At 42.2% G+C, this 26,370-nt stretch overlaps 3 protein-coding genes and 1 long non-coding RNA gene across 7 annotated transcripts; 2 read left to right on the top strand and 2 right to left on the bottom strand.

The window, feature by feature from the left end:
- LOC120801625 (motor neuron and pancreas homeobox protein 1-like) lies at positions 1-3,145 on the top strand. The gene is made up of 3 exons (XM_040148782.1): positions 1-701; positions 1,591-1,751; positions 1,966-3,145. The coding sequence occupies exons 1-3, from the start codon at positions 233-235 to the stop codon at positions 2,305-2,307; spliced, it is 972 nt and encodes a 323-aa protein (XP_040004716.1). The 5' UTR covers positions 1-232; the 3' UTR covers positions 2,308-3,145.
- Positions 3,146-3,585: 440 nt separating this feature from the next.
- On the top strand, positions 3,586-16,707 carry cfap65 (cilia and flagella associated protein 65). 3 transcript variants are annotated; one of them, XM_040148778.1, is made up of 35 exons: positions 3,586-3,699; positions 3,967-4,049; positions 4,740-4,927; positions 5,067-5,169; positions 5,422-5,588; positions 5,741-5,943; positions 6,552-6,688; positions 6,773-6,998; positions 7,192-7,460; positions 7,551-7,745; positions 7,863-8,098; positions 8,242-8,401; positions 8,598-8,726; positions 9,012-9,263; positions 9,358-9,497; positions 9,643-9,727; positions 9,834-9,980; positions 10,116-10,281; positions 10,521-10,649; positions 10,750-10,963; positions 11,190-11,318; positions 11,619-11,709; positions 11,813-11,898; positions 12,117-12,183; positions 12,488-12,598; positions 12,888-13,079; positions 13,286-13,444; positions 13,658-13,801; positions 14,083-14,199; positions 14,387-14,521; positions 14,599-14,652; positions 14,813-15,033; positions 15,261-15,392; positions 15,584-15,976; positions 16,122-16,707. In XM_040148778.1, exons 2-35 carry the CDS (start codon positions 3,969-3,971, stop codon positions 16,186-16,188), a joined length of 5,325 nt encoding a protein of 1,774 aa, XP_040004712.1. In that variant the 5' UTR covers positions 3,586-3,699; positions 3,967-3,968; the 3' UTR covers positions 16,189-16,707. The 3 variants fall into 3 exon arrangements, with proteins under 3 accessions (XP_040004712.1, XP_040004713.1, XP_040004711.1); XM_040148779.1 differs by lacking the exon at positions 3,586-3,699 and adding an exon at positions 3,733-3,835 and having other exon boundaries at positions 11,244-11,318; XM_040148777.1 differs by lacking the exon at positions 3,586-3,699 and adding an exon at positions 3,733-3,835.
- On the bottom strand, positions 4,349-5,826 carry LOC120801626. The gene is made up of 3 exons (XR_005709118.1): positions 5,712-5,826; positions 5,334-5,574; positions 4,349-4,856 (listed from the first exon to the last, which is right to left on the bottom strand). It is a non-coding gene; the product is annotated as an uncharacterized LOC120801626 (long non-coding RNA).
- On the bottom strand, positions 16,491-22,730 carry LOC120801624 (FAST kinase domain-containing protein 3, mitochondrial-like). 2 transcript variants are annotated; one of them, XM_040148780.1, is made up of 10 exons: positions 22,616-22,730; positions 21,395-22,305; positions 20,955-21,105; positions 20,595-20,782; positions 20,024-20,192; positions 19,468-19,553; positions 19,117-19,288; positions 18,761-18,830; positions 18,459-18,573; positions 16,491-18,139 (listed from the first exon to the last, which is right to left on the bottom strand). In XM_040148780.1, the coding sequence occupies exons 2-10, from the start codon at positions 22,274-22,276 to the stop codon at positions 18,041-18,043; spliced, it is 1,932 nt and encodes a 643-aa protein (XP_040004714.1). In that variant the 5' UTR covers positions 22,277-22,305; positions 22,616-22,730; the 3' UTR covers positions 16,491-18,040. The 2 variants fall into 2 exon arrangements, with proteins under 2 accessions (XP_040004714.1, XP_040004715.1); XM_040148781.1 differs by having other exon boundaries at positions 22,562-22,618.
- Between the last annotated feature and the right edge of the window lie 3,640 nt (positions 22,731-26,370).

Below are 26,370 nucleotides of genomic sequence, written 5' to 3'. Positions count from 1 at the left end.
GTCAGACAGAAAACAGTTCTTTAGGGGAAGAGGAGTGATCTTAGAGACGTCTCCGCACACTTTAAAAAGCTGGCCGAGCGTGTTCAGAAATTAGAGGCCAGTTGAAAGCACACCAGAGGGATTTCTTTCGGAAGTTCACGGGGACATTTTGAATATAAGGTATCAACGAGAACAGGAGGCCTGTTTCACGTGAATTGACATTAGCTGTTCACCGCAGAGACCTTTGAGCAGAATGATTACCACCGTGGAGAAATCCCAAAACTTTCGCATTGATGCGCTGCTGGCGAACGACGTGGGACAGAGGACGGGCGGCGATGGTACGTCCCCGGGGTTGTGTTACAGCAGGAGCCCCGGCGACAGTCCGGGGTCAACCCGCGGCTCCGAGACGCCCTCTCCCCATCCGAACCCCGGAAACTCCTCTCCGGCCCCGCCGGGAGTCGTGCCCAAATCCCAGCTCTTCAGCTTATCCCAGTCAGGATTCACGGCTCTGCACCAAGCGGGTCTCCTCGGAGCGCACACGGGCTCCATGTACCCTCTGGCGGCCCTGGGAGGCCATCACCCCGCCTTCATATACCCCGGCTTTACGCAGCTGGTCCAGCCGTACCCAGAGCAGCTGAAGGGGGCCACCATGCCCGGGTCTCTCCCACTGGAGCCCTGGATCAGAGCCGGGTTGATAGTACCCAGATTTGGAGAGTATGGAGGTATGAAGCTTGTCCTAACCCATGTAATAATACAATTTGTGGGTTAGAGATTATACAGCCTTGTTAAAACAACATGAATCTGATCAAAGGTATATGTATATATATATACATATATATATATATATATATATATATATATATATATATGTATATATATATACATATATATATACATTATTGGATCATACCTTTGTTTTGTTTTGTTTTTTTTGTTTTTTTGTTTTTTTTAGTGAAGGGTAGGCCACCAACCACTTTATATTTATACTTTAGGGCCTCCTAACCCCCGCGTGTTGATCTTGTTTTTGAGAGGACCGTGACATTGAGAGACTGTCGCTTAAGGACAATTTGTCTCATAAAAATAACGAGCAATGTTTACGGTAAAGGTTACACCTGAATCAGACATACCACTTAATCAATTGATAACATTTACAGTGTTTTCATTAAGGTAATGGGCCTCTGTGATCGTTTATTACCCAACCAAAGCAATATCCTCTCACCACGACTTCACATCAGGGCAATAAATGTTAACGAACAGAGAGAGACGGCAAGATACGCATGCAGGACGACAAACGGGCAGGCAGGCAGGCTTGTGGCATCCAAACAGTGAGCTGGAAACAAAACTGGAAGATTGTGCGATGTTTCAGTTGAAGATTTATTTGAAAAATATCTCTCAAATGAATGTTTTCCTTTCTTCTTTCTTTTTTCTTGCTTTCTCTCACTTATAGGCTGCTGTAGGCCTCTTTTGCTAATAGGCCCACAGTTCATAATGATAGTAAAATGGGTGTTGTTTTCATATAGAAATAGGTGAAATAAATGATGAGATGTAAATGATGACAAATGCACAGAATAACCCCTCTCTCTACTTTCTGTTTGCCTCTGCCCCTCTCAGCTCCAGCCCAGGCAGGTTTGTTGGGGAAGTGTCGGAGGCCCAGAACAGCTTTCACCAGTCAGCAGCTGCTGGAATTAGAAAACCAGTTCAAGCTCAACAAATACCTGTCCAGACCGAAACGCTTTGAGGTGGCCACTTCGCTCATGCTGACCGAGACTCAGGTGAGAGAGTAAGGAACTGCCAGGATTACAACCGTGACATCCCTTCTCACAGTACACACCCACACACATCTTGGCACCTTTTTGTTACTGTATTACCCGCTCTTCGATCTCTCACAAAAGTGCCTTCTCAGGGTACGTTTAAGCTTGCTTACCACCATTCTTAGTAATGGTTTCCTGCTTTTCTGACATTTTCTCTCCTGTTTTCTTTCACCAGGTTAAGATCTGGTTCCAGAACAGACGTATGAAGTGGAAGAGGAGTCGCAAAACCAAGGAACAAGCTGCCCTGAGTTGCCCGCTGATTGATACGGAAAGAAATGGGATGAATATACACAGTGCCAAGCCTCAGTGTGACTCACACAGCTCAAGCCTAGAGGATGAAGAGGAGCTAGGGGAGGATGAGGATGAAAAAGAGGAGACAGAGGTGCTAAGGGCAGGTTCTTTAGGCCCTGTAGGCTTCATGAGGCGTGTCGTAGGAGGAACAGGGAACTACAGCTCTTATTCAGAGGAGGAGCTTGAGGAGGGAGGCTCAAGAACGAGAAGAGGGGTTTTTCCATAGTTATAAAACTATGCATGCTTTTATTGTATGTCTTTTTATGTTTATTACTCTTGAGAAGGCAATACACAATGCAATCAGGAGAACAAACATGGTGGCATGTAAAGGATCATTCACTTTTCACAGCCCAACCCATAGTGCCATATCTGTATGCGCAGCTCCCAAAATAGCAAAAATGTGCAGATGTTTACATGCCACCTTTGTGTACCTGCACATTTAATGGTTTAATGGCCAGTAATCTATCTGAGTTATGACTTCAGAATCAACGAATAATTGTGTTTATAATGGGCCTTTTTGTGCATGATTTACTTGTGTTTTTAAACAGTACAGACAAATTAAAACTGTAATCTGCAATAAACTAACATGAATACAGAAACTGTACGAATGGAGGGAGGGGTTATAGCACTTTCATGGACGTTCGTGGGTGAAGACAGAGAAAGTTGTACTCTGAGATGTTGTAGGGAGTGTCAGTGTTACATTGTTATCAGTGCTTCCTGGTCTGTTACAAATATTGGACAAACATTTGACTAATATTGGAAAGTTTTCCTATTTTGAAGAAGACTTGGATTCACATGCGTCCAGTTGAAGTTTTAGGGCATTATAATGGTGTGATGCGAAAAATGCTACTCAGGATATTGCAGTAGGCTACTTTTTGGAGTATTTGGTCATGAATTTTTGTTTTATAATATTCAACGCTTGGTTTTGTATTATCTTTGTGAAATGGCATGTTATATTTAGTTAAAGCCACACACACAAAGAAATGGCTGCATGTAATTGATGGTATTTGACGTTTACTGTTGATATGGCAATTTCCCTGTATTTTGTAAACTGTTCTCATTTCACGCGTGGTGTTGTCAATATAATTTAAAAATACAGAAATTTAATATATTTCACAGTGAGTGCAACACTAGTGGTTTTGTAGAAGGGATTGTTTGAAAAATAAAATTGAATTCATGAGTGTGTTTTGAGTCCAAAAAGATCAGACTGTGAAAGTGAATGACAATGCGCGCGCTTCACAATTAAAGGGATAGTTCAGTTTATTTATTTTTTTATTTTAATGACGTGGCATGCGTTAGCCAACTCTCTCCTTGTCGGGAGACTGGTTGTGTGGAGAAATCCCATTACAAGTTTCTAATAACACACATCATCATAGGTGATACATGCGAACTCTCTAGTTTTTAAATATATGCCACCAGTTCACGCAACACAAATGTCCCTCCTCGGCTACAGCAATTACTAGCGCGAGCCAAACAATTGCTCGTTGCCACGGAAACGCCTTCACAAACATCCTTACCTCTTTCCCCTCGGCTGCTGTTCGCGGTGTTTTCAGAAGTCACATGGAGTGAATTGCAGGAACCTCGCTGGCAAGCTTTGTTGTACGACGTCTGAAAGCAGGTAAGGATGTGCGTCCGTGTGTCAGACCAGTCCGTTTGGCTGCCAGCTTCCTGCGCCCTGTGTTAGCCAGTGTCGCGGTGGTCCCAGTATACGGCTTGGCGTCACATGCTGCTACCACCAACGCCGTCCGTTTTGAGTGAGAGTAATGGTTGCGTAAACTGTGAAAAATTGCAAGTCCTCGACAGAACCATGGGGGACGCCAGGGCGGCAGCTTTGCGCCATACTTTATGATTTGTGGATGTGTAAACGCCTTCTCTCTTTTCCCAGTCATGTTAGCTGAGGCTCGAGGTCCAGACCCGCTGGCTTCAGAAGCACCATGGCAGCCCCCCAGCGCTGGAGAGGATCCTAAAGTAACTAAAGATTGAATGGAAACAGCTTGGCATCATTTATAACTTACGGCCCGCTTTGGAACAGATCTTTGAAGTTTCACTGAAATTTGATCAGTTTATATACCTCCCTGGATGAGCAATGGTTTATGAGCCCCAGCAGTCTATTATTTATCATAAAGCTGTCCTGGTCTTTTCTCTCTGCCTATTTATGTTTTCCTATGAGAAAAATAAATAGGTGGGCTGCTACTACAGGGACAATTTTAAAGGGAATGGACCATAAACGTTCTTAATCAAACTGATCACAGTTAATATTAGTCTGTTTTGCATGCCATTAAACAGTTACAGTGTTGCTCATGAGCTAGTTTTTACTAGACTGCATTGTGATAACATTGACCATATCTGTCCATTTGTGCATTAGTCCTCAGTTGTTCTGACATAATGGCACATGTGCACAAAACATGTTGATTTATGAGTGACCTCATCCATTTCTACTGGTCAGTCCCACAAATAATGTCAGCACAAAACTTTCAGGGCAGAATAACACAGCTCACTGCTTGTAAAGAAGGTGGTCTTTTTTGAAATAACTATAGGAATATGGCAGTTTCAGGTCTACAAAGAGTATTAAATACTAAAGGTTCAATTAATGAGTCTTAAAGTCATTTATCTGTCTTTTTCCAAAATTCACATCTTCTGCAACGCCCCACCTGGCAGGATCTAGGGAATCACAACAGGCAACAGGAAGGGGATCACCAGCGACATGTGTCCAGCAAAAGAAGCTGCTTCTTAGGCTTGGAAACGAGGCCAGAGCTGGTCTGGGAGGACTGGGACCTGGGAAAAGAGTTTACCAAAACATTAGTGTTAAAGAACATTCACAACAAGCTGCAGAAGCTACATTTGAGGTCTTACACACTCTTACAGACACACTTATGCGTACACATTTAAGTTTTTGATGTTTTTATTTACTGCCAAACTACAGTATACACAAAAAATTTGATGGGAATCCACAGGCTAACTTATCCCCCCTTTGTCCCCTCACAGGCCTCCAGTGTCCAAGTTTTTCACCATCTTAATTCCCCCGATAATTGTTGTCAGCCCAGGGACTTCTTTCTCCTTCCCAGTCACCTTTAGACCGCTACAGAGGGTAACACATGCCAAACTTAACAGCACTTCATCTTAAAATATATTCTGAAATAGATGTGCTGCAGGGCTTTTAAATGTCAGGACACGTATATTTTGTATTCTTAAACGGACCACATAAAAAGGACTGATTTTAATTATTGCAGACAAAAAAGTTTATAGTCTCACCATCAGGGATGTTATATGCTCCACCTTGATTGTTTCATGTCTTCTGTCTGTGTATCGGTTTGTGTGTCTGTCTGACTGCTTGGGACAGTGTGAGTATGAGGACGGCATTGAGTTTCAAAGTAAAGATGGCAGCTTCAAAGTATGCCTCCGTGCCACCATTCCCTGTCATGCCTTGGAGGTTCCTGACTCTGTGCTGCTTCCACTCTGTGCTGTTCAACACTCTTCACGCACCACTTTCCGGCTCAAAAATGCAAGGTACATATGAGTGTGGACAAAAAAATGAGAACATTTTGTCAAAATCTTTGCTCTTTTTCTTTCACTTTACATCACTCTTGTTCCTTAATCCCTCTCTCCTGCCCCTTTTTTTCTGTGTCTTACCCACTTTCCGCATACTCTTCTTCCCACAGTAAACTCCAGACATGCTTCAAGTGGGTATGTGCTGCGCCGTTCCAGCTGAGCCCTGCGAAAGGCCTGTTGAAGCCCAGCCAGGAGTGTCACATCACTGTGGTCTTCTGGCCACAAGAGGCGCTGGTGTACCAGCAACAGGCCTACTGCAGGTTTGGAGGGGACAAGGCAGAGAGCTGCTGCACTGTGCTGCTGCAGGCACTAGGTACTATAACCAGCAGCTGAGACAGGATAAGATGGTTTTAATAGATCCAAAGATTTTGGCTAAAGGGTATGTGGCTATATGGATTTAAAAGGTTACCATTTAAACTTACCAGCTTTGGCAACAGAGGCAGACATGTATTACTTAACACAGATTTTATGATCACTACCTAAACAATTACTGCTGGGAGCGCAATTTGTGACGCAAATGTAAGTAGATGGGTTTTGTCCACTACCAAAATCTATTAATAAGACTCCAGGTTGCTCTCAACTTGATGGCTAGTTTGGTTGCATCAGTAATGTTACTAAAACTGAAAAAACAAACGACCTGTATGTTGAACATGTGAACATGCCTTAAATCTATATGTTCAAAACGACTGATAAGACCTTCAAGCATATCATTTAAGCCCCTGATTTTACCCAACTGTTCCCCAATCTGAGTGTGTATAACTATGCAAATTTGAGCAAAGAAGCATAGATGTTCCATATTTGTTTTAATTGCAGCTTTATTTTTTACATGTTGAAAATATTGCTTTGTATTATGGATTGAACCATATGAGAAGTAGGAACCAATACTCGCTCACTTGCCTCTTTTCTTGCCTCTTCTTTTAGCCAAATACCCATGTCTTCAGCTTAGAAATCCAGCTACCAAGGAGGAAAAAGAACAGGGGGGTCCAGAGCTGCACTTTGGTTCTGTGGCAGTTGGCCAAAGTTTGCAGAAACACTTTGATATTTTCAACCCTTCTCCTGTGAGTAGTACAAAAAGATGTACAAATTCATGTGTACACTCTTAATGACCTTCCCTCTCATTTTTCTTTTACTCACTCCTCCAGGTAACTGCATCTTTCTTTTTGTCACGACTGTCCGGCGGGGTGCCCTTTTTTGGGTCAGAGTTCAGCTGTGACGTCAGCAGGGGTAAGGTGGCGCCTGGTGAATCACTACGAGCTACAGTCACCTATTCTCCTGCTGTGGTGGATACTGTTTCTGTGGAGTACTTATCTCTAAAATGCAGAGGGGCACTTAACGAAACCCAGCTTAAACTCACTGGAAGCTGTATTGGTAAGGAACCACAGAAAAGCACACACATACACAACTGAAAAATACATTTTTTTTGCATTATCTGAAAGATGGATAAATGTGTACCCCACAAGCATATTCTTCAGCTTTTGTTGAAATGAAACAGGGAAGTAAGCTTTAACTCACAATCTAGATTTAGATACATATATATAAAAAAGATTATTTTTTTAACTAGGTACCAAAGTTTCCTTGTCCTCCTCTGTGGTGGACTTTGGATGTGTTGAGGAAGGAGGAGCAGTTATACAGACAGTAGAGCTGGTTAATTCTTCTCCTGTTGAAACCATCTACCAATGGGACCTTGACTGTAATGGGCACAGTGTGTTTAGTATCCAGCCAGCAAGTGGCACTGTACGCCCACATAGCCATACCACGCTGAGGGCTGTCTATAGGCCCACGCAGCCCATTGCACACCACAGGAGAGTGGCGTGTCTCATACTGCACCGGGTAGGAGCCAACATGCAGATGTATACACATTCACAACACAGACACAAAACTAATTAGGACTAACTACCATCTACCTAATCTTCCTTTTAGGACCCTCTGTTCCTTGACCTGATTGGTACCTGTCACTCAGAGCTCCAGCAACCAGCCATTATGAAACCTGAACACTTGGTTTTGTACAAGTTTCATTGGTATCGCAGACAAGACCCACCAGAAACTCTCAGTGCCGTGCAGCAAGATCATACTGTACACTTGGATCAGCGGGGGGTGCACTCCGCCCTGGAGGAGGTAAAGTGCCACAGATATATGCTGTATTTAAATTTGTCTTTTTAAATATCTTGAAGGAACAGATGTCTCTTGTAGAGGGCACAGTGTCTCTGAGTCTTTCTCTGTGTCATTTTCTAGCAGTCAAATCAAAGACTGCACAGTGCTCATGTTGTGCCGAGAACTCCCATGGAGGAATACTACCAGTCTTGCTTGGGGTGCATGAATCCTCTCTCTTCCAGTTCTTCATCGTCTCCACATGTATCCGTGGTGCCAAGTGAGCTGCTGTTTAATCACAGAATGTCGTCCTCCTTGTCTACTTCCTCCACTTCCTCGCAGTCTGTGTCCATCACCAACCATACCAGAGGGAAACTCAGGTACCACTGCCTGCCTTGGACTGTGGCTTCTCACTATGGCACTACCAACATACATTTATTTTCTGTATAAAATTTGACTGGAATATCAGTTTTATTGTTTCTCTTGCTTGGTCTGGTTACTGTTGCATGCGATTGTCTTCTAGCCTGGTGTGGACTGTTGCCCAAGACTCTCCGTTTACTGTCTGTCCCTCATCACGTGACCTGGCTCCACTGAAGTCCACCTCATTCAGAGTGACCTATAACCCCAAGCAGCTCAACACTTTGCACGGAGCGCAGCTCGAGTGCTTTGCATACTATAAAATGGTATTGAAGGATATTCTGTACTACTGTAAAAAGTCCATTACAACAAGCAATCGTACTTTTCTTTTTTGAGTTAATATGTCAAAAAGTGTGTTCTCATTTCCCTTTGCTGTGAGTACAACTCTAAAAACCCAACAGTTTTATACGACAATTTTTTTTCATGCCCTACCCCCCTTGCCCTCCTCTCTTGATTCTGCAGGATGATCATCATATTGGTGAGAGACTGCTTTGTCCGCCTTGGTGTGCGACTGTCAGAGTCATCGGCCACTCCTTTCAGCCTGGCAAAGAGCACTTCATCCCATGCTGCTCTCTGAAGCCCCATCAAGTGGTGAGACACATGAGAAAAAACAGAAATCTTACAGTATGTTTCTCTCTTTCTTTCTGTGTAATTGTCTCATTTGGTCTATCTTTTATCTCTAGTTTTGCCATTTGCTCAAAAAACAGCAAAAAATTAAGATGGTATTAGAGGTGATGTATCTTTTCAGTCGGAAACAAAAACTGTTGGCCTATTCTAAGTAAAACTTTCCAGTGAAATCACTATAAAGGACATTGAAACACTGCTATAGACTGAGAGCAAGATAGTCTTGTAACTATAACATATTTTTCATCATAGGTGTTTCCGGCCCTGAGTGCTCTTTCTTATCAGACAGTGCTCCTCCAGAATGGTGGAGTACTGCCCCTTACTTTCCGTCTGGACCACAGCTCAAACCCTGCCCTGTCAGAGTCAGTGTCTGTAATTCCGAATTGTGGTCTGATCCAGCCTGGGCATCACCAAATCCTCACCGTCAGAACAACTCCCACAGAAGACAGTCCCAGACAGGGGTTCAGTTTACAGCTGCAGCTCAATGCAGATAAACACACAAAGGTACTACATACACTACACAGGGACACAGAGGGTGCCGCTGAGAGTCAAATTGTTCCTTCAGGTCTATCTCTGCATCTCTCTCTTTTCCCTTTAGGAACTGACAGTTGTGAGTGTGGTTGAAAAGCTGCGTGTGTCTCTGGAAGGAGACGGCAGTTTATATTTCCAGCCAACAGCTTTGGGATCACGGACGCGACGATCCCACCACATCAGGAATCTCAGCCGTCTACCTCTGCGGTTGGTTGGCTGAGTTGTCATCCCAGTGTTGTTATTCTAGTCCTGTATTTCAGACATTTTTCTGTGTATTGTTCGTAGTCTGGATTTATCCCAGCATCATTAATCTTGTCTACAGCTGGATCTCTGTGATTGTCCTTTATGATAGGTTCCAATGGATCATTCCAGAGCCAGACCAGGATCTTATCTTTGTTGAACCAGATGCTGGTGAACTGCATCCCAATGAGAGCTCAGTGAGAGATTGAGAGAATCACACATACAGTACATTTATGGAAACAGTATTTTGCAATTTATTAAAACAAGTGTCTGAGTAGTTGACTTCATTCATTTTTACTAAAGGTCCAGACATGGTCCTTCAGTCCGCTGACAGAGAAAACGTACTCACTCAAACCTACTCTCACCTTCTGGCCAATCCAGACTGATGAACGTAACAAGTCACACCTCACCCTCAAAGTGGTGGGAATGGGCTCCAAAGGCTTCATAGAGGTAGGACTGCCATTGTGTATTTTATGTGTGTGCATGTACTGTGATTGCATTTAAATGTTCTAGAAAATTCAAACATGAATTGATCTTGAAGTGAAATTAACCAAGCAGTGTGTTCATGTTTTATTTCCTCCCCAGGCAGAAAAAACAGTCCTGGATGTAGATGACACTCTAGTTGGAAGTTACAGGTCAATTGAAGTTCCTCTGGTGAACAACAGCCCCTGTTCAGTGTCCTTTTGTCTCTCAGTACAGCAGATACTTCTGGATGAGGAACTTATTTATGACCCTGAGACTGAGCCAAGTGGTATTCTCTTTTGTGGTATTCTTTGAGGTTGTTTTATGTATATATGTGCATGATATTCATCAGTTCTCTTTGACAAAGTATTTGATGTTACCATGTGCATCTGTTAGCAAGGTAAAAAAAAGTCCTCATTGTAGAGCCTGTCCAGCCTGTACCAAAAAGACTGCTGACAACTACAAAGACAGATTTAGTTGAAGGAGTGTTGTACACTACATACAGTATGTCCTGTTTGTTCCTTTTAGCTCTACAGCTGGACTGTGAGAGGGGAACCATCACTTCACACTCCAAAATGCTGCTCCGATCTACTATCAGACCATACAGACGAGGCCAGTACTTGTGGAAAATCAGCTACCAGACATTGAATGCCGGTGGTAAATAGAAAACAAACACACAAACTTGACAAACCTGAATATATTCTGAATTTGTTCTCTTATAATTTCTCTCCCTTTCTGTGTCCGTTTCTCTTCCCAGGGTTTGCGTCATCCTTTCCTCAGGCAGTGTGTGAAGTGCGAACTAAGGGTGTGTTCCCCACCCTACAGGTGGCTGATGTGTGCAGTGGTGGCAGTGTTAGCAGACTCAGCAAGGTGCATCTATGGAAACTCTTCTCATTAGACAGCCTCAACAAGCACCTGCTGTCCGACCCCTCCTCTGTAGAACTCACTTATGGAACCCCCACCAGGCACAGGTAATGAGCAGCATATAGAAACAATTAAACATTGTACTGATTGTTTATTTTGTTGTAAAGGTCTTGAATTTTTTGTTTGATTACATTTTTATGATCAAAATTACAACTGAACAATAGATATCTTGTCTGTTCTATTTACATGTACTGTAAATACAATGTACTTGTATTTACAGTACATTGTCAGGCCATGATGTATACATGACATTGTCTTCTCTTCTAACCTTAGTGTGCGCAGTTGTCCTTCTATCTTCACCAAAGTCATGTTGGATTTCAACTTTAGTGCTGCTCCCATGAACTCAGACCCCTCAACATTTGTGCTGATGTTTCACAACCCTGGTTCCATACCTGTTGATTGGTGAGCAAACACCAGACTATAGAGAAAACAGTCATCCAAAATGAGAGATAACTGCATTTAACATTCTTTTTATATTGTCACAATTTGCTTATTTATGTATACAGTGAAGTATAACAGACCAGACTGTCATATACAGTACATCATTTTAACATTTTACAATTTTGCTCTGATAAAAATAGTGGTTACACTCCTGTGGACTGTAAAGTAGAGTTTGCTGGAGACAATTTTAATAGACTTTCTAGTAATCTTTGGTCCATTGACTGCTGATATACTAATTTTTTGCTAACTCTTCAATATTAGGGCATTCTTGTTTCCAGAGGACCAACAGATAGAGTTGGAGTACTGGGCAGAGACAGGAGAGTTCAGCCACACTGAGCTGCACCAGATGAAGGTCAGGCATGTCTTATCCATTGAGATTCAGATTTCAAATAAGACATTTTGACTCTAAAAAAAGATACAGTCATAAAGCACAAATATCTTCATCTCCCTGACAGGTTCAAGACAACCGTCTGTTCAGCATTTCTCCTCGTTCTGGAATTTTGCACCCAGGCCAGCAGAGGGCAGTACAATTCAGCTACAGGTCTGATATTAATGCATGGGATACAGCTCAGACTGGTTTCCAAGTCAGAGAATTTGGTACTATTGGCAACAGCAATTAAGCTTTACTGCCTTTGTTGAATTATTATGGCTCTGACAACGATCAAAATATGTCTTTCTTTTAGCAGAATGCAGTTCTTCTAGACATCAGATCACACTAATTATGCGATCCCAAAATAATCTAAACTTCTTAATTCACAGCCATGACTTTGCTGGGACAGATCGGTTTCCTGTTGTGTTCAAACTCTCTTACGGCAGAGAGATCTTGGTGAGGTGCAACTCCAGATAAATGTACATAAGGCTTATATATTTTTTAGCTCTAACAACACACTGATAAAAAATGTTAGACAGTAATGATATAGTCAAAATTATTTAATAATTAATTTATTGCTATAATTAACACTTATTTCACTTCTATTGCACAATTAGTAGTGCTATTCCAGTATTGTCTCTCTACTGCTGTAGAGCTGATGGAGAGCAGTAACTTAATCAATCACTAAGAATGGCGAACTCTTCATAGTTGTTAGATTTTCCCTTAACTTCATGTACTTGTGATGTGTTTCTGTGCACAGCTTAACTTCAAGGGGGTGACAGTGGAGAGAGACAGACCATACCTCCACTTTGTCTCAAGTCGACATGTCTTCACCCCTGTAACTATAGGGGACTGCAGTCCTCCGAGGCAGGTGGGTGTTCAATTTCTCTGACATTAAGTCAATATGAGGAGCCTGTTTACTGTGAGCTGAAGTATGTATTGCATTCCAGTTAATTGTTGAACAGCTTCCACAGGTCTCTCCACCTACTAAACTTGCAACTTAAATACAGTTGTATTGGTAGTCTAAGGCATGTTAGACTGGAGCGTGTTCCTCTATATTAAAAATACTTCGAACTGTTAACACTACGACCTAAGCTTCTGTAAAAGTCTAGAGAAAACCATGGTAACTCTTTATTTGTATATCTTTGTTTGTCCTGCAGGTATGTGAATTACACAATGCTGGTGCAGTGCCAGTCCATTATGAAGTGGACACAGCTGTGTTGTCACAGCTTCAGATGGACAACTTTAACCATCCAGTGCTGTGCTGCCTCAGTCCAGAGGGAGAAGTCCTCCCCGGGAAGACGGCCATGCTCGAATGGATCTTTTCTCCACTGGAGGCTAAGATGTACCATGTATGGATTGAGCCATACTGCCTGCTTTCAACTGTCTTCTTCCCATTGTCCCTTCAGATCCTTTATACTGTACAACTGGTTTGTCCCACTTTTACTGTAGGCACCATGTTTCACCAAGTGTTTTCTTCTGTGGTATTGCCAGTCATTCCCTAAATGTCCAGTCTCTGTTTGCGATTTTGATTGTTGCTGATTTTGTATATCACTAGATGGATATTCCTATCCACATCCAGGATGGGGATTCGACACTGGTGAGGTTTGAGGGATGTGGCTTTGATACTCCGACACTGGGCTCCTCAAACCCATTTAACTGCAGTGATACTAAGGCATCTGTAGCCTGTGTCCAGAGGGTGCCGTTCCCAGGACAGGTGAGAGCAGCTATGAACAGAGTTAAATACAACAACACCAACTCTCCTGACAGAGGAGATTTGAATGATGCTCATGATTTGATGTTCATGATTTGAACATCACTCAAATCATGTTTTAATTTAAATCTGAAGTCCTTTTAAATCGTTTTGCCCTTGTACCTGTGATCACTTGAGGCTCTTTGCATTCATCTCAGTATGTGTGTTTGCTTGTAGGTGGTACTTCTGTCTGAGGACAGTGTCTCTCTAGGTGACATACCAGTGTGCTCACCATCTTCAAGAATCCTCTTCCTCACCAATGTGTCTCACACAGACACTGTCCAATACACATGGGACCTGCCCCAGCAGAGCAACCAGCAGGTGCAGGAAGGCGTACATTAAGCCTATGCATAATCTTTTATATATTTGTGTTATTGTTAGACCACTTTGAAGAAGAAACAAGCAGTTTATCCCTCATTGTGTTGCTGTATCTGAAAGTCACAGACATTCATCATACTGTATATCAGTGATTTCATCTTTTTTTTTTTCTTTGATTAGCTTGAAAAGACATAAAAAATGAACTGTTATTTGTGTGCCAGGTGACATTCCACACAAGCTTAACATAACATGCTGATGAGGTTTGAATTTGTATGTTGTGTCAGGTGGTGCAGATCAGTCCAGAGCAAGGCATTCTGTGTCCAGGAGAGAGTGCTCTTTGTGTCCTTACCTTCACTTCTACTGACTACCCCACCGTTTATCGGCTAGATTTCATCTGTCAGGTACCACAGTAGTACCAGTGGAGATTTAAAGCTGCATCAAGCAGCATGAGTGTTTTTTTTTTTAGCCTGGTGAACTAAAGTCCAGTCTTCACTGATATTTTAGTCCTGTTTGGCAAACAGGTTTATAATTAGGTTCTCTATAATAACCATTGCCTTCTCCTTCTCTTTCCTTTCTTCTCCTCTTCAGGTTATTCAGCAAGCCGCACTGACTCGGTACCATGAAGCTTTGCAGCGCTGGGAGAAAGAGAGAGAGAGACAGCAAGAGGAATTCACTATCACTGATAAGAACCTTTCCCACAGCCAAGGAGATCTGATAGATAAGGTCCTTCCTCGAATTGTCAAATTTTTGAAATGATGTAACAGTCTTCTTCACCGTTTTCACCCTTTCTCTTGTTACAGGAATCTGTAACAGCAGCTCCAGTAAGAAAAGGGCCACCACTCAGGAAATATAAGGTGGTCTACATTTGCTGTAATTACAAGGCCTGTCCTGTGTATTAATATTATAGTAATCAGATAAATTTCCAGACATGCAGAAGAAATATGAACCTTTGAGAGTTTATAAAGCTCAGCTTCATGTTCACTGCACCTTTTTGTCTCATTTTCTCTCTTTCAGACTCTTCCTCCTATCTGTGTCAGTAGTAGCTGTGAAACAGTGGGCACTGAACGCACTAAGCTAACAAGAGCTGATCGGCAGGCAGGGCATGAAAAAGCAAAGGCACAGAGGCAGCCTGAACCACCCCAACCTGCTCTGCTGCATCTGGAGGTTACAGCACACTCCCACGGGCTTCTGGAGTACCTTACACACTTTCCTGACCAATTCAATAAGCTTCATAGGTAAAGTCTTTTATAGAACACACTTAGCATCACTGAATAATCTCCTGACTATATATATTCATAACTTATACATAAGAATTTTCTTTATAAATTTGTGTACACATACACAAACGCACATAAAAAAAAAACTTTTCAGATTTCAAGTTTAGGGAATTAGTCATTCCAAAAGACCCTGACCATCATGTTCGCTGAGGCAAACATGTTTTCATCTCTTCTGTTTTCCTCAGGTGCCTCCAGTCAGTCAAGCCCCAGAAGCCTGAAACCACTTCTTCAAGCACACCCTTCTCTGTTCGGCTGCCTCCACCAACACATGGGCCTGAGAAAGACATCCTCCTGCACATACTAACCTCTCTGCTAAGGTAATCCTTACAGACACCCAGATACATACAGTAAAGACTTACATGCAGACATCCACCCTGACATATTCACTTAAACTTACTCATTTGATATTAGATGTGATTTTTGAATCAGCTAGATGATGACTGGATTTTGTAGCAAGAAATGATGTATGTCTGTGCATTTATGTATTTTCCTCCCTCTCCTTTTCCAGGAACATAGTTGATGATTCAGCCTTTGCCCAGTCTCTGATTGCTTTGGCCTCCAAGCCCATCACCTACCAGCCAACAGAATCTTGTCCCTCTCTCTGCCCCCCTACCTGTCCCACATCTTCATCTCCAAGTAAATCCCAACCTCGAGTTCTGTTGAGTGGGACGGAGGCTGGACTGAATGAAGAGCAAAACACAGTGGACAGGGACGGGGCTGCAGGATGTTTGGGAAACACACCCCAAACACAGGACACTCTCCACACTGAACGTGTGCCTGCTGACATGAGTGAAGTTGTTTTGCTGAACACCCTCCAGAACCTGATGATGGAAGCTGTCAGAGGAGAGCTTGTCCTTACAGCGCACCCACGCACTGTTATCTTGCCACCTGTTTCTACCAGGTGAAGAAAGACATTTTACACACACACACACACACACACACACAGTTTCGGTAGCTATGGCAGCATTACTTCTTTCCACTTTTTGTTGCATAAATCAGAAATAAAATATTATACAAAAGGGGTTATAAATTGTGTGTTTTATTAGAACCAGGAGGATGTCCAGAGCCATGGTCGAAGAGGAGCAAGGCAAAAGGGATACAGTGGGGACTTAATATAAAGCCTCGCCATCTATCCAACATCCCAGAGGCCCATCTCCCTCAATCATCTCTCGCTTGCCTATCAGCTGCCTTTTTTTACATGATCAGGTTGCCCTGAGATATAATTTGTAGCTCTCCTGAATCCCTCCGAGTGCCATCGATTCTTTTCTTTCCTTTATTTGAATGGCAACTTAATGAGAAACATGGTAAATTCACAATATGGCAATGATCTGAAATGTACCCGCAGACAACTTGACCGTGATATACTGTATACTAGATTTTGTTCCTTTTTGTATTTGTATGAATTCTGCAAGACTATTAGATGAAAACTGACCAGATTAAGAATTCTGTAAGGCTGAGGATACAAAAGGACACCAGCATACTGTACTTTCTCTGATTTCATTCAGCAACGGTACTGCAAACAACATTTACACAACATTTGGATTTTACTTTCTGCATATCAGCTCTACCCGTCTCATTTTTTAATCTTAGGCCATGATTCCACATTTCCCGTGTTGCTCTGTTTGTCTGTCTGATAAATAGCAGATGATAGCAATGTGGGTAACTGTACAATAGGGGAAAATTTTCATACTGAAGCTGTTACTCATTGACTGTTAAATGTAAATCTATTCAATATTTTTTTCAAAGTATCTCTCTGCAATTAATTAGTCCACCACCAGATGAGATGATGTGAGGCAATTTATGGTATATCTTCAAACATCAAATAAAAGCATATTCCATGTCACACATTTGTACATCTCATGTACATCTCATTTTGAATTTGAACATCTCGTCCAGTGAATGAGTCACATTATTTTTTTCCACCGAAAAGAAAATCAGGTGCAAACAGGGCCAATGACAAAGGTTGAGACAGCAACACAATATATACATATTTTGTATTCAAATTAAAAGCATAAATAGTCACTATCATGTCCATTTAAAAACATAATAAATTAACAGCAGGATAAATATAGGCCAGAATTATTTTTCAAAACTGACTTTAGCTGAAATCAGAGGTAAAGTCAGTGTAACTATAGCCACAGAAATAGTGCTACATTTAGGTCACAAGGTGCAAATGAAAGATGTGTTGTCACTCAGTTGGCCAGGCATGGAAGTAGTCTTCAAGGTGCTAATGCTAACCCACTTTAGGAGCTGGGTTGTGATTTTATTCATCTTTGTTTAAAATTATAAACAGACATTTAAACATTTCCAATCCCTCCTTTCGCTTTATAGACAGTTTTGGTATTAGATGCCTTGTTGTTCATAAAAAAAAAAAAAAAATCCTTGTAAAATTATTCATTGACATTTTTATACTTTAATTCTCAAAACGGGGCAGGTTGTTTCATAAAATGACAAAAATCTAAAACTTAATTAAACCTACCACCGCCAAGGAGATTATGTTTTCACCTGTCCCCGTTTGTTGGTTTTTTTTTTGTCTGCAGGATTACGCAAAAAGTACTAAACTGATTTGCACCAAACTTGGTGGAGGGATGGGGCAACGGCCAGGGAATGACCCATTGATCCAGATCATTCACTATGAATTTTTATTTTTTTCTCTTAGCATAGGCCTGCGATCTCTGAGTGCCCTTCTAGTTTTACAGTAAGTTTGGTTAAATTATGCCTGGGTCATGGGGCAATTATAGTATATGCCTGCAAAATGTTTTAATCTGCCTTTTTTTTCTGGACAGTGAGATTAGTTGAATACCAGCTCTTCACCGTTATATGCTAAGCCTTGGATCTTCTTCATATTTTTCCATCCAGTTCATTGGAAGGATGGCTGATTTGTACAGTAACATACAGATCAACCACTAAAAGTCACTGAGAAACCTCTGGCTGAACTAGTACTGAACCCGTGAGGTGACTGATGTCAGTGGCTGAACTTGAAGATGGTGGGAAATATCTTGTTGTGCAGATACTGGACCTGTTGCTTCTGAGTTCTGAGCTTCTCAAATTCAAAGTAAGGGATCTGTAAGAGAAATGGAGAAGAGAGTCTGTACAGATAAAGGAGAGGGGGGGGGTGTATTTTTGACCAGCTATTACTTGGCTAAAACGCTTCGAAGGTAAAAAAGTAAAAAAAAATATGTAAAAATATTATAAAAGAGCGATTTTAAAAACATGAAATTTCAACTAATATAACTGCAAGTTAGGTGAAATATGTTGGATAACTAGTGAACTTTAGAGTCTACCATGAAAAAGCTGCAAATTAGCAGCATTAAAAGATGTAAAGCCTAGCTGCAAAGATGTAGTTTTCCGATGATGAAGTCGACAAACTTTGACGAGCATACCTGCACCACCTCATAGCCCATCCTGCGGAGGTGTCTCATCTTAGTGGCTTCCTTCCCCAGCAAGTGTTGCGTGTTGCTGCAGAAACGGTTCTGACCATCTAAACACAGTGCCATCCTACACGTGGACAAGACATTGGGAAAAATTCAAATGATCAGTCGACTGTTTCAAAATATCATTGGTTTGACTTGTTAGTCAATCTGTATTTGTGTTTGGGTACGACCGTCGTATCGCCTATACCCTCTCGCCCACTATTGTGTGCGTCGAAGAGAATCCGTTGTGACTGCTCCAGCCAGTCTCTTACCTCCTGTATGTTTGATCCCACTGAGAAAGAGGCAGAACATATCCCTTCTCATCCAGGCATATCTCAATATCTGGAGAGAAGAATGAAAAAGAACAACACTGTACCTGTGAGCACAGCAGGTGCAACAAGGTGCCGTCAAACGCGTGGTGTCTCGGTTAGCCGCTAGCTTCATGAGCCACCTGGGTGGGCTGTTTTGAATTTTTGAAAGGATATGCCATAAAATGTCCCAATATAATGCATCTCGGCAGACTAAACATGTAAAGGTGATGCTGATGCCGTGTACCGTGACTCTTGGTTCCGTGCTAAATGCCCCAATTTGATGATAGATCTGCATGACACATATCCTTGTAGCTTACCTACGGTGTATCCACTGGGAGTAAAGATTCTGGTAGAGTAAAACTTTCCGCCCAGCAGCTGTGTAAGCGGCCCTTTGACATGTTTGTACAAGAGACTGTCCATAGGTGTCTCAAAGGCCTGGTCCACAGAGGAGAACTTCTTCACATGAAGGAAGTAAGGCAGTCTGGGACCCTGAGGAAGAAGGCATTGGGTAGGATTTGTTAATGATTATCACTTATCTGACGTAATCATTTTTCTATAAGCAAAATGAAAAGTCGTTGCTCACGATTCATTTACTTGGGGAAGGCAATGTTAGTGAATGAGCACTATTTTAACGTCAAAAACTCTTAATTTAGCCATGTCTTGCTCACCCAGTAGTATTTACACTCTAATGAGGTGGAGAGATGGAGCTGTGTCAGTTGTCCCAGTGCATTCTTGTCCAGTGGCTCCCCCTGAGCTGTGGGACAGAAAAGGAGAGCTTACCCAGACATTATGTAGCCTGTTACATATACACTACATACACTGACCGGCTACACCACATGCCTTATATCAGCAGCTTTGGTATGCCTTCTTTTTTTGACAAACAGAAAAACAAACATGCACTTATAAATAAATTGTACTGTACTAAACATACTGCAAATATTATTATATAAAAGTCTCTTATGCACAGTGTACATATGAAGTGATATCCGCATGTGAAAAATGGCAGAACAGAGTCTGGGTGTAGTTCTGAACCTGTCTGTTTAAGCAACAAGCAGAAAAGAACATGCCTGACTCAGACACAACTCAACTCAACCAAGTGTGTATCCTTTCCGAATCCTCAGACGGCAAATACGGAAACACCTGATGAATGCACATTGTGACAAACTGTCTCTCTCTCTCTCTCTCTCTCTTCTCTGCCTGTACGAGCCTTATACCTATACATACCCTGCAGCCTCTGTAGGAAGTATGGACTGAAGACTTTGGACACGTAGTTGAGCGGAAAGCGCTCCAGGTGGATGCAGGCGTGCAGCACCTCGATCAGGGAGCGAGGCTGGAACTGGGAAAACCTTGTTGATAAAATGCTCTCGAGCTTCTTAAACATCTGGCTGGAGCACTGAGGAGCAAAGGTGAGATTAATTAGAACAGACTGATTTTTTATGTCATGCTGTTTTTGCCACTAGAGTAGAGGATATTAATTTTGGGGTAAGTTGTAGTAAAGACAGTTAATAAATTGACAGATCACTGGATGATCTTGTAGACATGTTAACTTAATGATAACATAATGATTTCTGAGTAAGAGACCATCCTTTAGTCTTCCACAGGCAAATCTTACAGTAATCACAATAATCACAATCAGATAAACTGTAAATAATGTTATATACCAAATTATACATGCAAAATTCACAAGAACCCATTTGGTTCAAGAATGACATGTTTTTAAAGCGGATGTATGCCTGCAAGTTAGTTTTAGACTCATTCCATTTCATTGTGTTTTGATGCAGAGTATGTACAGTACCTGTGGCAGGTAGTTGAGCCTCCCCATGGCAACAATCTGCTTGGCTATCTGAAGGGTGGTGTGCCTCTCAGCACTGCACACAAAGCTCTCAGCCACAGCCTCAAAGATCGGCTCGGAGCGGCACCTCATTTGCAGACAGTACTCCATGACAGTACTGATCAGCTCTGGATCGCACTTTCCCAGCCTCCCTGACACACACGGCACAAGAACTTCCGTGTGAATTTTTCGCATTCTTGCATTTTCCGTACAACAGTACACACACACATATTTGTGACTAAAATAGACAAGGCTTGAGGAATGAAACCTAAATCAGACTTAACAGACAACTTTCAGAGTCCAGTTAAAACAAGTAAATCGCACCTGGCACATGTTTCTCCATAGCAGCCAGGAGCTCTTCATGATGCTGTCCCAGGCTCATCAACGCAGAGAGCACCTTAATTATTTCATTGTCGCTAAAAGCCTTAAAGACCCGCGACGCCCTGTGACTCAGCCTCAGCACCAGGGAAATGGCCTGCGACACAGAATATTAGTATCAGTGTTATGTACTGTAACACTTCAAATGGATCCTATATATATATATATATATATATACGTACACACACACACACACACACACACACACACACACACACATAAAATAAACAAATTACAAGGTGGCACTTCAGGAGAGTAAATAAAATAGTTACAGTGTCCCCCAAAGGACCTAAATAACAGAGGCTGAAGTTATCAGAAGGGACATTTCACAAGCTGACGTCACAGTACCAATCAAAGAGACACTGAGAGGTGGCTGCACTCCCTACCTGTCTCTGCTGTAACTTTGCAAGGGACTGCAGAATATTGCTGACTTGACTGGCTTTCAGACGGTGGACCAGCCTCTGAGTGTGTCTGTGCAAAGCGGGTAGGATGAGTGCCTGCTGCTGGCTGGCAAGGTCGGAAGACAGGGCCAGAAGGGAGTAGACTCTGACGGCCTCGCTGGGAGAGACAACGTCCTCTTCCACAGCAGCACCTATGGAGTCCAGGACCTCTGTCACCATCGCTGACTGGCGGCCCTCCAGGGCGTGTGCCACCTCACCCAGGTGGCAGAGCTGCGCCACCCTGATGTCCCTGTTGGAGAGGAGCTGCAGGCACTCTGCCACCAGTCTGAGGACTAGAGGGTTGTGGGCTTCCAAGCCAAATTCAACACAGGCTCCAAGTAAAGTGGCTAGTCCCTCTGCTCTGTCATTGCTGGGGAAGTCCGCCAGGCTGGAGCACAGCTCAGGGATCACATCCCCTTCGAACAGAGACCGGATGTTGACTAGGGCGGTCGCATTGCTCTGTGGCTTGGTGTACGGGCTGTATGGAGAGAGGTGTGGAGCTGATCCTGATGCTGTTTGAGGTGGCCTGCGTCTCGCAGTCTGGTACGCGGTCAGCTCATCGTCTCTCGTCTCTGGCAGGGGCACCGTTGTGGGGAGAGGGGCGGCACTCAGCTGCTGGGCCACCGCCGTGTTTGCGCGCATGCTGTGGAACGCGCGCAGACCCGTTACGCGCGGCTGTTGCGCAACTACAGTTGTGCCGGGGACATCCACATCGGTGCGTCTCCCCACTGAACTGCAACGGATTGGAGCGCGATTTAAGGGGAAACACGGAGAGGTGTGTTGACACGTCGCTCTGACGGACGAGGAGATCCAGGCGATGGACTTCATTGTCGTCTCAGGGATGTAGCAGCTCCCCCCTGTCCCCGAACACCTCCAAGTCAAGAAAAAGTCACTGTCAGTACCTGGTCTGGCTTCTACACACCAGGTGGTTAACTTTGTAAAAACTCAACATACAGGCCAAAGGAGAAAAAGACAGGGAACTTTGCGAGGCTGCAAGGAAACAGATGCGGGAAAAACAGACAGAAGAAAACTGCACGGCTGCCGACAACTTTAAAATGCAAACAACGGAATCGCATTTAGATGATCTTACACTTGACCATGAATGAAACCTACGTTCAATCTTCGCGGAGAGATTTAAGCTTGTCTTCGGGGCTGCGGACGACTTACCTTCAGTGAGGCAGCGGGATCATGTATGGGAGGGAGGGGGGCGGCTGCAACATATTACGGAACTCGCCCTCAGCGTTTGATAATAGCTTGTGTAAGATTCCATGTGTTCGCACGTGCTGCCGCACTGCGGTCAAAGCGCGCACTGCAGGCTGGCTGCTCATTACGTACTCGCCTCCTCGCTGATTGGCCGAGCCGCGGCGCTCCGCGTTGGTGTCGACCTGGTGGAGGGGAACCGCGGGGAGGACTGTGCAGTCAGGACGGGGCCACATGTTGCCCTGTTACATGTCCCCCACATGTTGTCTTGTCATTAGGCTGTCATCCTTATGAAGATGCAGTAAGGCGTTGATGTCATAACTCTCCCTTCAAAATGTAGAGTAATGTCATGTATTAAATAAACACAACCAAAAGTCCTTAGAAAAGTTTTAATCAATTGCATTTTTGAAATCTGTATTTTATTAATGGAGTCAAAGGTCTTTATTTTATACTTTGTTTTATATTCTTTTATATAAATGACCAAAAGTGCCTTCTCCCAACCGTATCCATACTGCCAGGCCTTTAATTATAGATTTAAAAGTAGTCAAAATTAAATTTTTACAATCTAAAAATACCGGAATCATCCAAATGCGTTATGGATCAGTTATGGTCATAAATTAGAACAACCTTTTGGGTTGCCAGGTAGTTAAAATCCCCCCGGTTAGTATTTATTCTCTCTATTTGGTAATAATGCAGTTGTTGTATAGTTGTTGTATGCTAGTAATGCAATAATAAATACTTGTGGTTTCGCAGTTTCAAAGAAAGCCAGTAAGTCCGCACTTACATGTGTTTATAAGTTGTTAATGAATGGATTTTGGTCTCTGCATGTTTTCCAGAAAGAAAGCTGCTCATTAGAGAGTCTTCCTTATGCATCAAGTTCCCTGGTGGAGGATAAACACCTGGCAGAGGAATTTTTCACAGTGTGGCAACCCAGTTGTTCTCAATGATGACTTATAACTGATCTATAAAGCATTAGTAAAGGATTAATTAACACTGATAAAACCTTCTAACCTTCAAGTTCTAACTTGCTCATAAAGGGTGACTTATCAGAATGTGGCACCATGATCGTTTATCCCCGAATAAAGCCATACTTCAAATAGTCCTAACAAAACACACTTAAGCCAATGTAAACTACACAGCGCCAGGCCGGTGTAATGAATATATATTTGTGTATCTTAATTCTTAACTTTTGAAGATAGAGTATCACTAGATTTGTCACAGTGGGTATACATATGCTACTGTGTAATGCACAAATGCAGTATAAGGTATACAGTCAGAGCTGTCAGGAAAAGGCAAATTGAATCTAAATGAGCTTGGTGGGTTTCATGCTATTTTGTTTTGACTTTGGACTGTTTTTGCCTGCTAAACAACATCCCTTAGACGAGAGATTAGAGAGAGACATAGAGCGATTTTACTCTGAGACTTTCCAGGTTTTGTAAAAATAAAACGTTTAAAAAACAAATAAAATTGCACAAATGACTGGAGCTAATCATTTATCAGGTCTGACAAAAGTCTGATAATTCCGTTGACATAAAGGATTATACATTTGTTTAATGTGTATTCACTTGACTTTGTGTTATCTTCCATAAAGTATAAATTACAAGTACAACTTCATAGCCATTACTAACCTCAACTTCATCATACAGTATAGTTAGTGTATGACGCTATAGCATCATTGCTTAGCCTTGAACAATTCCCACAAGATGGTGCTACATACAAAGAAACGGACCTGCCGTACAGTCTCTATTGACTTAAATCACAGCTGAGCTTAATTTCATCTACATTTAATAGAGGGACATTTTACAGTAACAGTAGAGAAACAGCATTAATCATGTGTATCTCAGACAGACAGGTCTTCGGTCCAGTACAGAGTGCCATGATGACAGTAAAATAAATAAGAGTTTCTCTCATTTGTCACACAAATGACAGAAAATCACAACCTTTTTATTCAGTGATAAAGTAGCTTTGCATCTTCTTCTTCTTCTTCTTTTTTTAGCGGTGCTTGTATGTTTTTACTTGTGTTAATTATTTAGATTTGTATGGAACCAAAGTCACAGTTAATTTATTAAAGTGCATACTTTTTCATGAAATGAAGTCCCTGTTGTTCTAGAAGCACAAAAGGGTTCCTGTAATGTAAAAAGAAGGGATTTTTTGATGAGCATTTATTCTGACATTGGAGTTCAAGAAGGTCAATACCACAATGTGCCTTATTTTAAAAAAACGTTGTATCTGTTTTGAGTGCTCTGTCTTTGTGTGCGCACATGTGTGTGGCAGGTCAGACACGGAGCGTATGAAGGTTGATCCAAAAGTCATCTCCCTCTGTCTCTATCTCCAAGACTATCTCTGTGTGTTTGTGACTGTGTGTGTGTTACCCATCTGGCTGGTCTCCTCTATCTCTTTGCAAACAAGCGGCAACACCACAAGCCCTCTGGACACACGTTGGACGGAGAAGAAAGAGCAAAAATACCCAGGGCTTTCAAATCGTGGGCAGGACAGACTAGATTAGATCTGTTATAATAAAGTTACCGTTCTGCCCGTAATGCTGATGAATCACACTGAATAGTCACTCTGACTAAATGGGAATATTTACTTTTGTGTTGATGTAGTAAATCTTAAATGAACTGTATGACTTCCTCAAAAATATGTGTTTACAACCAATACAAATTCAAACAATACCTTTCTGGAGTTAAATCAACCCATTTCATCACCATGAATCACAATCATAAAATAAGTCTTTCTTGAGTAACTACTGTATTTTGGCTTGTTGTGACAGAATACACCTCTGGATTTGCATTAAACAATAGACACAAAACAAAAAAAAAAAAAAACAACAACACAAACAAAAACAAAAACAGAAAGACTGAGAACTTCTTTGTGCGCTAGCCGGAGAAACTTGCAAAAGGGTTGGAAAATTACAACATGTTATTAACACAGTGGAAACACATGCCAGTACACACATCGATCTATGTACCCACAAACACAAAGTGTCTGGGAATAACATCACACCGCACTTTGGCCAAATCTAATCCAATAATCAAAAGTTCAGCTGTGATGTTATGATTAGTCACAAATGGATGTGACGCATTTGGAGAACATGTCTAGTCTTTCCCCATCTAGGCAAATTTATTGCTTCTATTGGATTAAGCATAACACAGTCCGAATGGTTAACTTTACTGGGAAAGTCTGGTAATTAATCATAGCGACACACAAGTGTTTGAAACTGGACAGAAGTTGTTAAATCGGTTAACTAGCATCATGTCACTGCTTAAGGACTATGTGAAGCTCCAGTTCATATTTTCAAAAGATCTAAACCTCTATCTGATCAGCAAAGGAATATGTTTTCACACAGTCTGCATCTCAAAGCTCTCTACAGCTCTGCTTTTGTTTAAAAAAGGCTCATTAGCTGCTGAGGAGCTGATGTCATAACCTGTAAAATCACTGAATGGGTAACAGCCCGAGTGCCACCTTAGGCAGCTGTCCTCATTGTTTTGTCCACCCCTGCATATTAAAGGACATACTCCCAGGCGTACACCCGCCTGGCAGTTGTAGAATGAGTATTCACATCCTTTACTTAAGTAAATGTGGCAAAACCACAATTTAGAGTACTCTGTGTCAAAAGTAAAATTACTAATTAAGTAGCTGAATGGCTGCTGTCAGTGTTAATCTATATCCTGATGATATATTGTATAATTTGATGATTGATTGTCCCTGCAATATATTAT

The sequence above is a fragment of the Xiphias gladius genome, chromosome 16 (assembly GCF_016859285.1).
Source record: "Xiphias gladius isolate SHS-SW01 ecotype Sanya breed wild chromosome 16, ASM1685928v1, whole genome shotgun sequence".
In the NCBI taxonomy this organism is placed as follows: domain Eukaryota; kingdom Metazoa; phylum Chordata; class Actinopteri; order Istiophoriformes; family Xiphiidae; genus Xiphias; species Xiphias gladius.
The sequence above is the reverse complement of the archived record's forward strand: the minus strand, read 5'-3'. Positions and strand labels throughout refer to the sequence as shown.

What these genes read in the sequence shown, in the direction of transcription:
- LOC120801625 (XM_040148782.1), top strand. Translation starts at nt 233, where the DNA reads ATGATTACCACCGTGGAGAAATCCCAAAACTTTCGCATTGATGCGCTG. An exon ending in CAGATTTGGAGAGTATGGAG is followed by an intron (nt 702 to 1,590) that starts GTATGAAGCTTG and finishes TGCCCCTCTCAG; the next exon opens with CTCCAGCCCAGGCAGGTTTG. An exon ending in TCATGCTGACCGAGACTCAG is followed by an intron (nt 1,752 to 1,965) that starts GTGAGAGAGTAA and finishes TTCTTTCACCAG; the next exon opens with GTTAAGATCTGGTTCCAGAA.
- cfap65 (XM_040148777.1), top strand. Translation starts at nt 3,805, where the DNA reads ATGCTGCTACCACCAACGCCGTCCGTTTTGA. An exon ending in CTGCAGAAGCTACATTTGAG is followed by an intron (nt 4,928 to 5,066) that starts GTCTTACACACT and finishes GTCCCCTCACAG; the next exon opens with GCCTCCAGTGTCCAAGTTTT. An exon ending in CTGAGCTGCACCAGATGAAG is followed by an intron (nt 11,710 to 11,812) that starts GTCAGGCATGTC and finishes TCTCCCTGACAG; the next exon opens with GTTCAAGACAACCGTCTGTT.
- LOC120801624 (XM_040148780.1), bottom strand. Translation starts at nt 22,276, where the DNA reads ATGAAGTCCATCGCCTGGATCTCCTCGTCCGTCAGAGCGACGTGTCAA. An exon ending in TATGGAGAAACATGTGCCAG is followed by an intron (nt 20,783 to 20,954) that starts GTGCGATTTACT and finishes CGTGTGTGTCAG; the next exon opens with GGAGGCTGGGAAAGTGCGAT. An exon ending in TGGGCTATGAGGTGGTGCAG is followed by an intron (nt 18,140 to 18,458) that starts GTATGCTCGTCA and finishes TTTCTCTTACAG; the next exon opens with ATCCCTTACTTTGAATTTGA.